The sequence below is a fragment of the Limanda limanda genome, chromosome 12, assembly GCF_963576545.1.
Source record: "Limanda limanda chromosome 12, fLimLim1.1, whole genome shotgun sequence".
Taxonomy (NCBI): Eukaryota; Metazoa; Chordata; class Actinopteri; order Pleuronectiformes; family Pleuronectidae; genus Limanda; species Limanda limanda.
Genome location: NC_083647.1, coordinates 19953713 through 19967800, shown reverse-complemented (window position 1 = coordinate 19967800; position 14088 = coordinate 19953713). Strand labels below are relative to the sequence as shown.

Here is a 14088-nt window from a genome sequence, read left to right as displayed (position 1 = left end):
CATCAGCATCTGGATTTGAATTGTTTCACCTTCATTGATGCAAATATGTGTATTTCATTCCCCTTGAATTACAGAGTGAGCAGACATACAATAGAATTTTTTTGTTTGCTTGTTTTAATCATTTTGAAGTTTGTTTTACAGCTTTCAAATGATGTCAAACTATTTTTTTCGAAAAATTAATTCATGACGAAGTTAAATCAACTTGATGTCTTTCAATGTTCAGAAGTAACAAAAATAATAACAAATATTTTATTGTTTTATTTTAATTATTAAATCTTGATGAAATTTCAAGCCACATTATCTCAATATAAATATTCAGTGTTAATTGTGTAGTTTTACTATAAAGTGTCTTCAGTGGACAGACTGTTGTTCACGGTGCAGGAGGTTTTTGTACGAGCACCTAATGAGTCTGTATCACTGTGGTACACTTTCGGTGGAGGAACCAAACTCGACAAAGACTGTAAGTACCAGAGATTTTTACTTTGTGCATTTTGTAACTTTTATCAAATAATGAACAAGAATTTGATCAAGTTCAGTTATTGACTGGCTGATAATTTTGTTGAATTTTAATCATTCTAAGGTAATCTTGTATCCTGAGAAAAAAAATGCAGATCAATATTTATTGATCGTAATCAATTTATGTAGATTTATACATTTATAGAAACATACTATTACAAATGTTATATCTATTTTCATGTACAGTGATGATTTTTATAAACATGTTTAAAACGTTTTGAAATAGAATTTGCTCGAGCTTCAAACTAAATCATAATCTGTTTAAAAATGATTAGTTTGAATTGATCAAACATATTTTGACACAAAAATCTGATGTTGAACACAAACAGGATTTTATCAGTTGATGCAGCTGAGCTTTGTGTTCACGCTTCATGTGGTGAAAAGGAAGTGAAAGAAACAGACGACAAAGGTTTGAACTGTTTTCACACCAGTGTTTCAGCTCTGTGAGGTTAAACAGAATAAAATCATCTCAGGGACGACTTCTTCACTGTCACACGTTGAGAAACAGACGTGAAGACGTCCTCAATAATCATCAAGAATCATTATCAGTGAACCTTCTCAGCCACATTGACACTTGAACCCTGCGGCTGATGGTCCGACACTGAGTGAATGATGTTCAACAGTAGAAGTTCTTCTGTTTCATTTGATAACGTACGAGAAATCACCTGTACGTCATTTTTCTTCATCCTCATCCTTTTGTCTTTTCTCCCCTCTCTCTCCTCCAGTGGGTGTGGTGCGGCCCACCCTGACCCTCCTCCCCCCCTCCAGTGAAGAGCTGGAGCAGGGCACTGCCACTCTGGTGTGTATGGCCAGCGGGGGCTTCCCCTCAGCCTGGAGCCTGGGCTGGAAGGTGGGGGGCAGAATCAGGTCCTCAGGGGTGTCTCACAACCTGATGGTCCTGGGGGGAACCGGCCACTACAGCTGGAGCAGCACCATGAGCCTCCCTGCAGAGCAGTGGAGGAAGGCGGGCTCAGTGAGCTGTGAGGCCAGTCTGAACGGACAGAGCCCTGTCGCTCAAACCCTGGACCCTGACCTCTGCTCGGAGTAGAGAGACGACCGGGTGGAGTCATTGTGCTCTACTGTCGGTCCGTTTGATTTACATGTGTTCTACTGCAGCTCTGCATGTCTTCATGTCTTTTCTTCAATTTATTATGACAGTCCAATGCTGTATTGTGCTTCTTTTGAAACAAGAATAACTATTTCATCTTCTCATGTCATTTGTTTTTCACATTTCTATTTTTACTTTACTAAAATAAAATATATCATCAGCAACATCTGATTCCGTTTTATTTTTTCTGCAGCAAAAGATATTAAAGTAAATCTGTGTTTTACTTCTACTTAGACAGTAATTTCTCTCTTGTGGATCTGCATGAAAACCATGTTTCTGACTTCAGAGTTGAACATTGAACAAAATTATGAAAATCAAAAAAAGTATCACATTAGTAGTTTGTAGGACTTTGCTCGTAATTCATATTATTGTCAATAAGTGACAGAAGTAAAAGTTTATAATTAAACCTCAGCAATTAAAGGGAAATTACACAATTAGCATAAGAGTTAATTATATATTCTGTTCCATCCATGTTCTGATGTGTGAGTGCTTAATGGTAATACACTTTTGAATGTGTGATTATAATAATCATCATATCACAATTTGATGAAGTGTTACAGAATCTAAATGACAATTAAAGTTTATAAATAAATATCTGGAAACATTTAGTCATCGAATGAAATTGATAAATAACCACAATTATCTGATTATTCTGGTTTTAAACTTGCAGGATGTGCTGGTTGTATGAGCTTAATGTGTTTTATAATACATTGTATATATTCTCTGTGTTTATTGTAGTTTTCTGTTAGAACTCATTCTGTAGAGCAACTAGTTGAGGCAGGTTTTTTACGATATAGCTCCGTTTACAACACGTGCAACTGTGCCGGTCAACGCAGCGCTCACTGCTCCGCCAGAGAATCACCATGACAACTCATTTGTGGGACTCCAGGGGCGTTTCAAGGGCCTTTAGGGGCCTCAGGCAAAAGTGAACTGGGGAGCCTATATTGACCCAAACACCCCCCCTACAAAGAAACACATAAACCACATCATTACAATCTTCAAGCAAATAAGATATAGTCAAAATTAATAAGAGCACACCTGTGCATCCACGTAAATGATAGTGAAGTAATAAAGTCTAGTAAATAAATAAGAAAATATAAATTTGACAATTATGGTTTCATGGGGCTTTGTTTGGAGATTTCTGAACATTTAAAACTGTGAGTTTGTTTCAGTTGTGTTTAGCTTCATTGTCGCTCTGCTTGAAGACTTGTGTTGTGTTCACTGGACCAGTTATTCTCTGTGCAGCTGCAGCAGACCAGTTTCACTTCAGTCTAACTGAGGGAGGTTTTTGTACGGCTCTAAATCACTGTGTGGACACTCCACTGCCAACATAAGCGAGACAGAAATAATCTCCAAAATCTTCAGCCTGAACACCGCTGATGGTTAAGGTGAAGCTAGAACCAGAGCCACTGCCACTGAATCGAGGGGGAGTTCCTGTATTAAGAGTTGATGTTTGGTATATAAAAAGCTTTGGAGCCTGTCCAGGTTTCTGCTGGTACCAGGACAAATAGCTTGTGCTAGCAACACTGGGGTTGGTGTTACAGGTCAGCGTGACAGTGGATCCTGGAGTAAATGTCACGACTGGAGGCTGAGTCAAAGTCATCTGGCCACTGCATCCTGCACACAAACACAAATCCTATAATCAGCGGAGGTGAAGAGAGAGAACAGGCAGCGCATCACGTCTGAAATGTTGCTGAGTGACTGAACCTGTGAAGCTGCAGCAGGCCAGCGTCCAGATGAGGAGGGTGATGAGAGTCATGGTGGTTGTGGTGGACTGACGGGTCTGAGTCCTGCAGAGTTGGAGTCACAGGACTATAAAGCTTCTCAGTTCAGTGGAGGATCAGCTGACGATGCAAAGCCTCCTCTCTATGGAAATGATTCCTCTGCTCTGAGCGGACTGAAGGTGACGTGGGACACAAACTCAGGAGCGTTCCTGTTTGGATTTACACTAAATATGAAGAAGCACAATTGAGGGTCGACAGCGTGTGGATTAAAATTGTTTCACTTTCATTGATGTAAATATGTGAATTTCATTTCCCTTGAATTACAGAGTGAGTAGATGTTCAATATAATTTTTTATGAACACTTTGTTTTAATTCTTCTGAAGCGTCCTGTTTGTTTCACAGCTTTCAAATGATGTGAAACTTCTTTTTGAAATATTGATTTAAATAATAACTTGTCTCTCAATGTTCAGAAGTAACAAAAATGTTAAAAAATATATTTATTTTTTATATTTAAATCTTGATAAAATTTCCAGCCACATTAGCTCAATTTAAATATTAAGCGTAAATTGTGAAGTTTAACCAGAAAAAAGTGAGTCTTCAGTGGACAGACTGTTGTTCACGGTGCAGGAGGTTTTTGTACGAGCACCTAATGAGTCTGTATCACTGTGGTACACTTTCGGTGGAGGAACCAGACTCAACATTGACTGTAAGTACCAGAGATTTTTACTTTGTGCATTTATGAATTTTATAGAACAATGAACAAGAATTTGATCTAGTTCAGAGATTGACTGGCTGATAATTTTGTTGAATTTTAATCATTCTAAGGTAATCTCGTATCCTGAGAAAAAAAATGCAGATCAATATTTATTGATCGTAATCAATTTATGTAGATTTATACATTTATAGAAACATACTATTACAAATGTTATATCTATTTTCATGTACAATGATGATTTTTATAAATATGTTTAAAACGTTTTAAAATAGAATTTGCTCAAGCTTCAAACTAAATCATAAACTGTTTAAAAATGATTAGTTTGAATTGATCAAACATATTTTGACACAAAAATCTGTTGTGGAACAAAAACAGGTTTTTATCAGTAAATGCAGCTCAGCTTTGTGTTCACGCTTCATGTGGTGAAAAGGAAGTGAAAGAAACAGACGACAAAGGTTTGAATTGTTTTCACACCAGTGTTTCAGCTCTGTGAGTTTAAACAGAATAAAATCATCTCAGGGACGACTTCTTCACTGTCACACGTTGAGAAACAGACGTGAAGACGTCCTCAATAATCATCAAGAATCATTATCAGTGAACCTTCTCAGCCACATTGACACTTGAACCCTGCGGCTGATGGTCTGACACTGAGTGAATGATGTTCAACAGTAGAAGTTCTTCTGTTTCATTTGATAACGTACGAGAAATCACCTGTACGTCATTTTTCTTCATCCTCATCCTTTTGTCTTTTCTCCCCTCTCTCTCCTCCAGTGGGTGTGGTGCGGCCCACCCTGACCCTCCTCCCCCCCTCCAGTGAAGAGATGGAGCAGGGCACTGCCACTCTGGTGTGTATGGCCAGCGGGGGCTTCCCCTCAGCCTGGAGCCTGGGCTGGAAGGTGGGGGGCAGAATCAGGTCCTCAGGGGTGTCTAACAACCCGATGGTCCTGGGGGGAACCGGCCACTACAGCTGGAGCAGCACCATGAGCCTCACTGCAGAGCAGTGGAGGAAGGCGGGCTCAGTGAGCTGTGAAGCCAGTCTGAACGGACAGAGCCCTGTCGCTCAAACCCTGGACCCTGACCTCTGCTCGGAGTAGAGAGACGACCGGGTGGAGTCATTGTGCTCTACTGTGGGTCCGTTTGATTTACATGTGTTCTACTGCAGCTCTGCAAGTCTTCATGTCTTTTCTTCAACTCATTATCACAGTCCAATGCTGTATTGTGCTTCTTTTGAAACAAGAATAAATATTTCATGTTCTCAAGTCATTTGTTTTTCACATTTCTGTTTTTACTTTACTAAAATAAAATATATAATCACCAACATCTGCTTCTGTTTTATTATTTCTGTGGCAAAAGATATTAATGTAAATCTGTGTTTTACTTCTACTTAGACAGTAATTTATCTGGTGTGGATCTGCATGAAAACCATGTTTCTGACTTCTGAGTTGAACATTCAACAAAATTATGAAAATCACAAAAGTATCACATTAATAGTTTTTAGGACTTTCCTCATGATTCATTTTATTGTCAGTTAGTGACAGAATTAAAAGTTTTTAATTAAACCTGAGAAATTAAAGGGAATTTACACATTCAGCATAAGAGTTAATTATATACTCTGTTCCAGCCATGTTCTGATGTGTGAGTGCTTAATAGTAATACACTTTGGAATGTCTGATTATAATAATCATCAAATCACTTTTTGATGAAGTGTAACAGAATCTAAATTAAACAATTAGACAATTAAAGTCGATAAATAAATATCTGGAAACATTTAGTCATCACATGAAATTGATAAATAACCACAATTATCTGATTATTCTGGATTTAAATTTGCAGGATGTGCTGGTTGTATGAGCTTAATGTGTTTTATAATACATTGTATATATTGTCTGTGTTTATGTAGTTTTCTGTTAGAACTCATTCTGTAGAGGAACTAGTTGAGGCAGGTTTTTTACGATACAGCTTTGTTTACCACACGTGCAACTGGGCCGGTCAACGCAGCGTTCACTGCTCCGCCAGAGAATCACCATGAAAACTCATTTGTGGGACTCCAGGGGCGTTTCAAGGGACTTTAGGGGCCTCAGGCAAAAGGGACCTGGGGAGCCTACATTGACCCAAACACCACCACCTCAGGCTCATCTTACACTAGATTTCAACTAGAAATTGGTTTCATGGGGCTTTGTTTGGGGAATTCTGAACATTTAAAACTGTGAGTTTGTTTCAGTTGTGTTTAGCTTCATTGTCGCTCTGCTTGAAGACTTGTGTTGTGTTCACTGGACCAGTTATTCTCTGTGCAGCTGCAGCAGACCAGTTTCACTTCAGTCAAACTGAGGGAGGTTTTTGTACGGCTCTAAATCACTGTGTGAACTTTCCATCGCCAACAGAGCTGTGACAGTAATAATCTCCAAAATCTTCAGCCTATACACCGCTGATGGTTAAGGTGTAGCTAGAACCAGTGCCACTGCCACTGAACCGAGAGGGAGTTCCTGTATTAAGAGTTGTTGTATGGTATATAAGTAGCTTGGGAGCCTGTCCAGATTTCTGCTGGTACCAGGACATATAACTAGTGCTAGTATCGGGGTTGGTTTTACAGGTCAGCGTGACAGTGGATCCTGGAGTAAATGTCACGACTGGAGGCTGAGTCACAGTCACCTGGCCGCTGCATCCTGCACACAAACACAAATCATACATTAATCAGTGGAGGTGAAGAGAGAGAACAGGCAGCGCATCACGTCTGAAATGTTGCTGAGTGACTGAACCTGTGAAGCTGCAGCAGGCCAGCATCCAGATGAGGAGGGTGATGAGAGTCATGGTGGTTGTGGTGGACTGACGGGTCTGAGTCCTGCAGAGTTGGAGTCACAGGACTATAAAGCTTCTCAGTTCAGTGGAGGATCAGCTGACGATGCAAAGCCTCCTCTCTATGGAAATGATTCCTCTGCTCTGAGCGGACTGAAGGTGACGTGGGACACAAACTCAGGAGCGTTGCTGTTTGGATTTACACTAAATATGAAGAAGCAGAATTGAGGATCGTCAGCATCTGGATTCAAATTGTGTCACTTTCATTGATGCAAATATGTGTATTTCATTCCTCTTGAATTACAGAGTGAGTAGACGTGCAACTCAATTTTTAAAACATTTTGTTTAATTATTTTGAAGCATCCTGTTTGTTTTACTGCCTTCAAATGATGTCAATCTATTTTTGGAAATAATAATTCATGACAAAGTTAAATCAAGTGTTTCTCTATAAATATTCAGAAGTAACAAAAATGTTAACAAATATATTTATTTTTTAATTATTAAATCTTGATGATGAAATTTCAAGCCACATTAGCTCAATATAAATATTCAGTGTAAAATGTCTAGTTTTACCAGTAAAAAGTGACTCTTCAGTGGACAGACTGTTGTTCACGGTGCAGGAGGTTTTTGTACGAGCACCTAATGAGTCTGTATCACTGTGGTGGACTTTCGGTGGAGGAACCAGACTCAACATTGACTGTAAGTACCAGAGATTTTTACTTTGTGAATTTATAAATTTTATCGAACAATGAACAATAATTTGATCTAGTTCAGAGATTGACTGGTTGATAATTTTGTTGAATTTTAATCATTCTAAGGTAATCTCGTATCCTGAGAAAAAAAATGCAGATCAATATTTATTGATCGTAATTAATTTATGTAGATTTATACATTTATAGAAACATACTATTACAAATGTTATATCTATTTTCATGTACAGTGATGATTTGTATTAACATGTTCAAAACGATTTAAAATAGAATTTGCTCAAGCTTCAAACTAAATCATAAACTGTTTAAAAATGATTAGTTTTAATTGATCAAACATATTTTGGCACAAAAATCTGTTGTTGAACAAAAACAGGATTTTATCAGTAGATGCAGCTCAGCTTTGTGTTCACGCTTCATGTGGTGAAAAGGAAGTGAAAGAAACAGACGACAAAGGTTTGAACTGTTTTCACACCAGTGTTTCAGCTCTGTGAGTTTAAACAGAAGAAAATCATCTCAGGGACGAGTTCTTCACTGTCACACGTTGAGAAACAGACGTGAAGACGTCCTCAATAATCATCAAGAATCATTATCAGTGAACTTTCTCAGCCCCATTGACACTTGAACCCTGAGGCTGATGGTCTGACACTGAGTGAATGATGTTCAACAGTAGAAGTTCTTCTGGTTCATTTTATAACGTACAAGAAATCACCTGTACGTCATTTTCCTTCTTCCTCATCCCTTTGTCTTTTCTCCCCTCTCTCTCCTCCAGTGGGTGTGGTGCGACCCACCCTGACCCTCCTCCCCCCCTCCAGTGAAGAGCTGGAGCAGGGCACTGCCACTCTGGTGTGTATGGCCAGCGGGGGCTTCCCCTCAGCCTGGAGCCTGGGCTGGAAGGTGGGGGGCAGCATCAGGTCCTCAGGGGTGTCTCACAACCCGATGGTCCTGGGGGGAACCGGCCACTACAGCTGGAGCAGCACCATGAGCCTCCCTGCAGATCAGTGGAGGAAGGCGGGCTCAGTGAGCTGTGAGGCCAGTCTGAACGGACAGAGCCCTGTCGCTCAAACCCTGGACCCTGACCTCTGCTCGGAGTAGAGAGACGACCGGGTGGAGTCATTGTGCTCTACTGTGGGTCCGTTTGACTTACATGTGTTCTACTGCAGCTCTGCATGTCTTCATGTCTTTTCTTCAACTCATTATGACAGTCCAATGCTGTATTGTGGTATTTTTGAAACAAAAATAAATATTTCATGTTCTCATATCATTTGTTTTTCACAATTCTATTTTTACTTGACTAAAATAAAATATATCATCACCAACATCTGCTTCTTTTTTTTTTTTTCTGTGGCAAATGATTTGAATGTAAATCTGTGTTTTACTTCTACTTAGACAGTAATTTATCTTGTGTGGATCTGCATGAAAACAATGTTTCTGACTTCTGAGTTGAACATTGAACAAAATTGTGAAAATCACAAAAGTATCACATTAGTACTTTCCTCATAATTCATATTATTGTCAATAAGTGACAAAAGTAAAAGTTTATGATTAAAACTGAGAAATTAAAGGGAAATTACACATTTAGCATAATAAGTAATTAGATATTCTGTTCCATTCATGTTCTGATGTGTGAGTGCTTAATGGTAATACACTTTTGAATGTGTGATTATATTAATCATCTTATTACTATATGATGAAGTGTGAACAGAATCAAAATGACAATTAAAGTCGATAAATAAATATCTGGCAACATTTAGTCATCTAATGAGATTGATAAATAACCACAATTGTTTATGATTATACTGGTTTTAAACTTGCATAATGTGTTGGTTGTATGAGATTAATGTGTTTTAAAATACATCGTATATATTCTCTGTCTTTATTGTAGTTTTCTGGTAGAACTCATTCTGTAGAGCAGCTAGTTCAGGCAGGTTTTTTACGATACAGCTCCGTTTACAACACGTGCAACTGGGCCGGTCAACGCAGCGTTCACTGCTGCGCCAGAGAATCACCATGAAAACTCATTTGTGGGACTCCAGGGGCGTTTCAAGGGACTTTAGGGGCCTCAGGCAAAAGGGACCTGGGGAGCCTACATTGACCCAAACACCCCCCTACAAAGAAACACATGAACCACATCATGACATCTTCAAACAAATATTATTTTTGTCAAAATTAAAAAAGTGCTGACCTGTGCATCCACCTAAAGGATAGTGAAGAAATAAAGACAGTTAAAACAAGTAGAAATATAAATTTGACAAAGTTGGCTGCATTGGGCTTTTTTTGGAGATTTCTAAACATTTAAAACTGTGAATTTGTTTCATTTGTGTTTAGCCTCATTGTCGCTCTGCTTGAAGACTTGTGTTGTGGTCACTGGACCAGTTATTCTCTGTGCAGCTGCAGCAGACCAGTTTCACTTAAATCAAACTGAGGGAGGTTTTTGTATGGCTCTAAATCACTGTGTGGACACACCGCTAAGATAACCGAGACAGTAATAATCTCCAAAATCTTCAGCCTGAACACCACTGATGGTTAAGGTGAAGCTAGAACCAGAGCCACTGCCACTGAAACGAGAGGGAGTTCCTGAATATAGAGTTGATTCTGAGTATATAAGAAGCTTGGGAGCCTGTCCAGATTTCTGCTGGTACCAGGACAAATAACTAACACTGGGGTTGGTGTTACAGGTCAGAGTGACAGTGGATCCTGGAGTAAATGTCACGACTGGAGGCTGAGTCACAGTCACCTGGCCGCTGCATCCTGCAAACACACACAAATCATACATTAATCAGCGGAGGTGAAGAGAGAGAATAGGCAGCGCATCACGTCTGAAATGTTGCTGAGTGACTGAACCTGTGAAGCTGCAGCAGGCCAGCGTCCAGATGAGGAGGGTGATGAGAGTCATGGTGGTTGTGGTGGACTGACGGGTCTGAGTCCTGCAGAGTTGGAGTCACAGGACTATAAAGCTTCTCAGTTCAGTGGAGGATCAGCTGACGATGCAAAGCCTCCTCTCTATGGAAATGATTCCTCTGCTCTGAGCGGACTGAAGGTGACGTGGGACACAAACTCAGGAGCGTTGCTGTTTGGATTTACACTAAATATGAAGAAGCAGAATTGAGGGTCGTCAGCATCTGGATTCAAATTGTGTCACTTTCATTGATGCAAATATGTGTATTTCATTCCCCTTGAATTACAGAGTGAGTAGATGTACAATAGAATTTTCATAGCTTCTTGTTTTAATTCTTTTGAAGCATCCTGTTTGTTTTACAGCTTTCAAATGATGTCAAACTTCTTTTTGAAATATTAATTCATGACAAAGTTAAATCAACTTGTTGTCTCTCAATGTTCAGAAGTGATACAAATGTTAACATATATTTTATATTAAAAACTCTAAAAGTTCAGACCTGTGCATCCAAGTAAATGATAATGAAGTAATAAAGTTCATGTTCAACGCCCCCCCACCACCACCACCTCAGGCTCATCTTACGTTCAGACTCTGTGTGACTTTAACTCTGAGGAGCAGCGATGCATAAAATTCATGCAAAATACATTTGACTGCACCTGTCTTTATGAAACTGAGAGGAAGAGGTGATGCTGAGTGAGAACATGAGGACATCACATGAAGGAACTTTCACTTCTGTGTCTGCACACATGGGAGAAGTTTGTCTTCGAGGCTTTTTACCAGAAAACCTTTGAATGTGATTGTTGTTAATGGACTATTTCATCCCAAACCAATAAATGTATCAAAATCTAACCACGTGATTTTATTTCCTCAACTAAATCCAACTGCTACTGAACACTGAAGCCAGGAAGCTGCTCTGGGAGTAACTCTCTCCCTCAGGAATATCCCTTCATGTCTCTAAGTAGATGCATACTGCCCTCTGCTGGCAGTTCACCATCATCAATAACTCCATCATGGTGTGAGGCTGATTTTGACATTACATTTTATTTAGCTATCGCTTTTTTCCAAAGCAACTTCCAATAAGTGCATTCAGCCATGAGGGTACAAACCCAGAACTACAAGAAACAAGAAAGTAGAATTTTTTCAAGAAAGCAAAACTACAAAGTGCTATAATTAAGTGCCATTTAAGTTCTACTAATTTGTTTGTTTAAACTTTCATTCAAGGTATAGTCTGAAGAGGTGTGTTTTTAGTTTGAGGCGGAGGATGTGTAGGCTTTCTGTCCTGATGTCAATGGGGAGCTCGTTCCACCATTTAGGAGCCAGGACAGCAAACAGTCGTGATGTTGTTTAGTGTTTAGCTCGAAGTGAGGGAGCAACAAGCTGATTGGCAGATGCAGAGCGGAGTAAACGGGCTGGAGTGTAATGTTTGACCATGTCCTGGATGTAGACTGGACCTGATCCGTTCACAGCACGGTACGCAAGTAATAATGTTTTGAAACAGTCGCGGGCAGCCACTGGTAACCAGTGAAAAGAGCAAAGGAGGGGAGTAGTGTAACTGAATTTAGTTTAAAGACCAGTGGAGCTGCTGCATTCTGGATGAGCTGCAGAGGTCGGATGGCACTAGCAGGTAGACCTGCCAGGAGAGAGTTACAATAGTCTAGAGGTGAGATGACCAGAGCCTGGACCAGAACCTGCGCCGCAATCTGAGTGAGAAGGGGACGTATTCTCCTGATGTTGTGCAGCATGAATCTACAGGAACGTGTTGTTGCAGTAATGTTGGCCGTAAGGGAGAGTTGACTGTCGAGTGTCACACCCAGGTTCATAGCAGTCTGGGTGGGGGCTAACACAGAGTTGTCTGTCAAGTTTCTGTCCCTGTTCAACCTTTTCATCACCTTGTACATCAGTCATTTCATGCAGCTCTGATATTAGGGAAAGAAGTAAATAAGTACGCGTCATCTGACCTCAGTGACCCCAGGCCTCTGTTTTATTTAAGTATTCTCACCCTCTGAGAAAATACTCTGAGTATCAATCATAGACTGTATCAATCAGTGAAGTTTAGCAGTATCAGGCTCATTTGATTATTTTGAAATAAAGTTTAACAAGTCAATTCCATTAAAACTGAGCAAACTGCATCTGCTGATAAAGTGAAAACCATGTGAATAAAAAGAGCTGCAAAATGCATCATGAGAACTAAAGAGACCTTAGTTAGGTAGACTGTCTTTATGAAGATATAGAAAGTCTGATTAATGTATAATGATATATGAGGTCTACATAGATTTAAATAGAGTGTATGGAGTATATATATATTTAGATAAATGTAGTTTAAATAAAGATATTCACAGTCGGATTGCTATATGATGATATATAAGGTCTCTATAGATATAAATACAGACTATTGACTGTCTAAATAATATGTTCATCATGTTATATATATAACAATTTCAATTAATATTTTATTCATTAATAGTCTATATAAAGAGGATGACAGAAAATAAATATATGTAGAATCTATAAAGAATCAATACTTATATACTATGTACAGTCCATATGTCTTTAAAAACCGTTAATACAAAGATAGAGTCCACAAACAATATACATAAAGATGTATACAGCCTATGGAATGCACCTTGCTCTTTGTAGGATTCTTGTGTATACTACAAATACATCATGAAGTTACATACTGCAAATACTGCACTTTTTTGTACAAACTTAGAAATATTCTACTGAGTCTCCTGTGGAAAATAAGAGAATAAGCAAAGCTTGAGGTGAAATGATATTTAAATATTAAAGGCTGGTCATTGATTTGTATGAATAAAGTGATGTAGTGAGTAAAACACACTTTTGAAGAGCTTCATCTTAGGTCTGAAAGTGTATGATTGTGTCTGTTGTGCTTGTTGAGGTTACTGTCAGTCTCTGTGTTCACTGGTCTGTGTCCCACCCTCTTCCTGCTGTAACAGCTCATGTCTCTGCGTCTGACTGAGGGAGGTTTTTGTACGACTGTAAATCACTGTGTCAACACATATGCTCCGCTTACTACATGGAAGCTCTGACAGTAGTAAACTGCTGCATCTTCAGCCTGAACACCACTGATGGTTAAGGTGAAGCTAGAACCAGAGCCACTGCCACTGAATCGAGAGGCAGTTCCTGAATATAGAGTTGATGCATAGTATATAAGAAGCTTGGGAGCCTGTCCAGGTTTCTGCTGGTACCAGGACATACGATTATTGCTATAAACACTGGGGTTGGTTTTACAGGTCAGTGTGACAGTGGATCCTGGAGTAAATGTCACGACTGGAGGCTGAGTCACAGTCACCTGGCCGCTGCATCCTGCACACAAACACAAATCATACATCAATCAGCGGAGGTGAAGAGAGAGAACAGGCAGCGCATCATGTCTGAAATGTTGCTGAGTGACTGAACCTGTGAAGCTGCAGCAGGCCAGCGTCCAGATGAGGAGGGTGATGAGAGTCATGGTGGTTGTGGTGGACTGACGGGTCTGAGTCCTGCAGAGTTGGAGTCACAGGACTATAAAGCTTCTCAGTTCAGTGGAGGATCAGCTGACGATGCAAAGCCTCCTCTCTATGGAAATGATTCCTCTGCTCTGAGCGGACTGAAGGTGACGTGGGACACAA

At 39.7% G+C, this 14088-nt stretch overlaps 5 gene segments (V, D, J or C); 2 read left to right on the top strand and 3 right to left on the bottom strand.

Moving 5' to 3' along the window:
• The first annotated feature begins 45 nt into the window (after positions 1-45).
• LOC133014982 (immunoglobulin lambda constant 1-like) lies at positions 46-1564 on the top strand. The segment is given in 3 exon segments: positions 46-75; positions 334-460; positions 1242-1564. Coding segments are annotated over 3 exon segments (480 nt in total).
• A 1363-nt stretch (positions 1565-2927) lies between these two features.
• Positions 2928-3429, bottom strand: LOC133014981 (probable non-functional immunoglobulin kappa variable 3-7). The segment is given in 2 exon segments: positions 2928-3241; positions 3332-3429. Coding segments are annotated over 2 exon segments (366 nt in total).
• A 1455-nt stretch (positions 3430-4884) lies between these two features.
• On the top strand, positions 4885-8658 carry LOC133014980 (immunoglobulin lambda constant 1-like). The segment is given in 3 exon segments: positions 4885-4959; positions 7477-7555; positions 8336-8658. Coding segments are annotated over 3 exon segments (477 nt in total).
• A 1354-nt stretch (positions 8659-10012) lies between these two features.
• On the bottom strand, positions 10013-10537 carry LOC133014979 (Ig kappa chain V-VI region NQ2-48.2.2-like). The segment is given in 2 exon segments: positions 10013-10314; positions 10408-10537. Coding segments are annotated over 2 exon segments (354 nt in total).
• A 2923-nt stretch (positions 10538-13460) lies between these two features.
• On the bottom strand, positions 13461-14006 carry LOC133014977 (Ig kappa chain V region K29-213-like). The segment is given in 2 exon segments: positions 13461-13783; positions 13877-14006. Coding segments are annotated over 2 exon segments (375 nt in total).
• Positions 14007-14088: the final 82 nt, after the last annotated feature.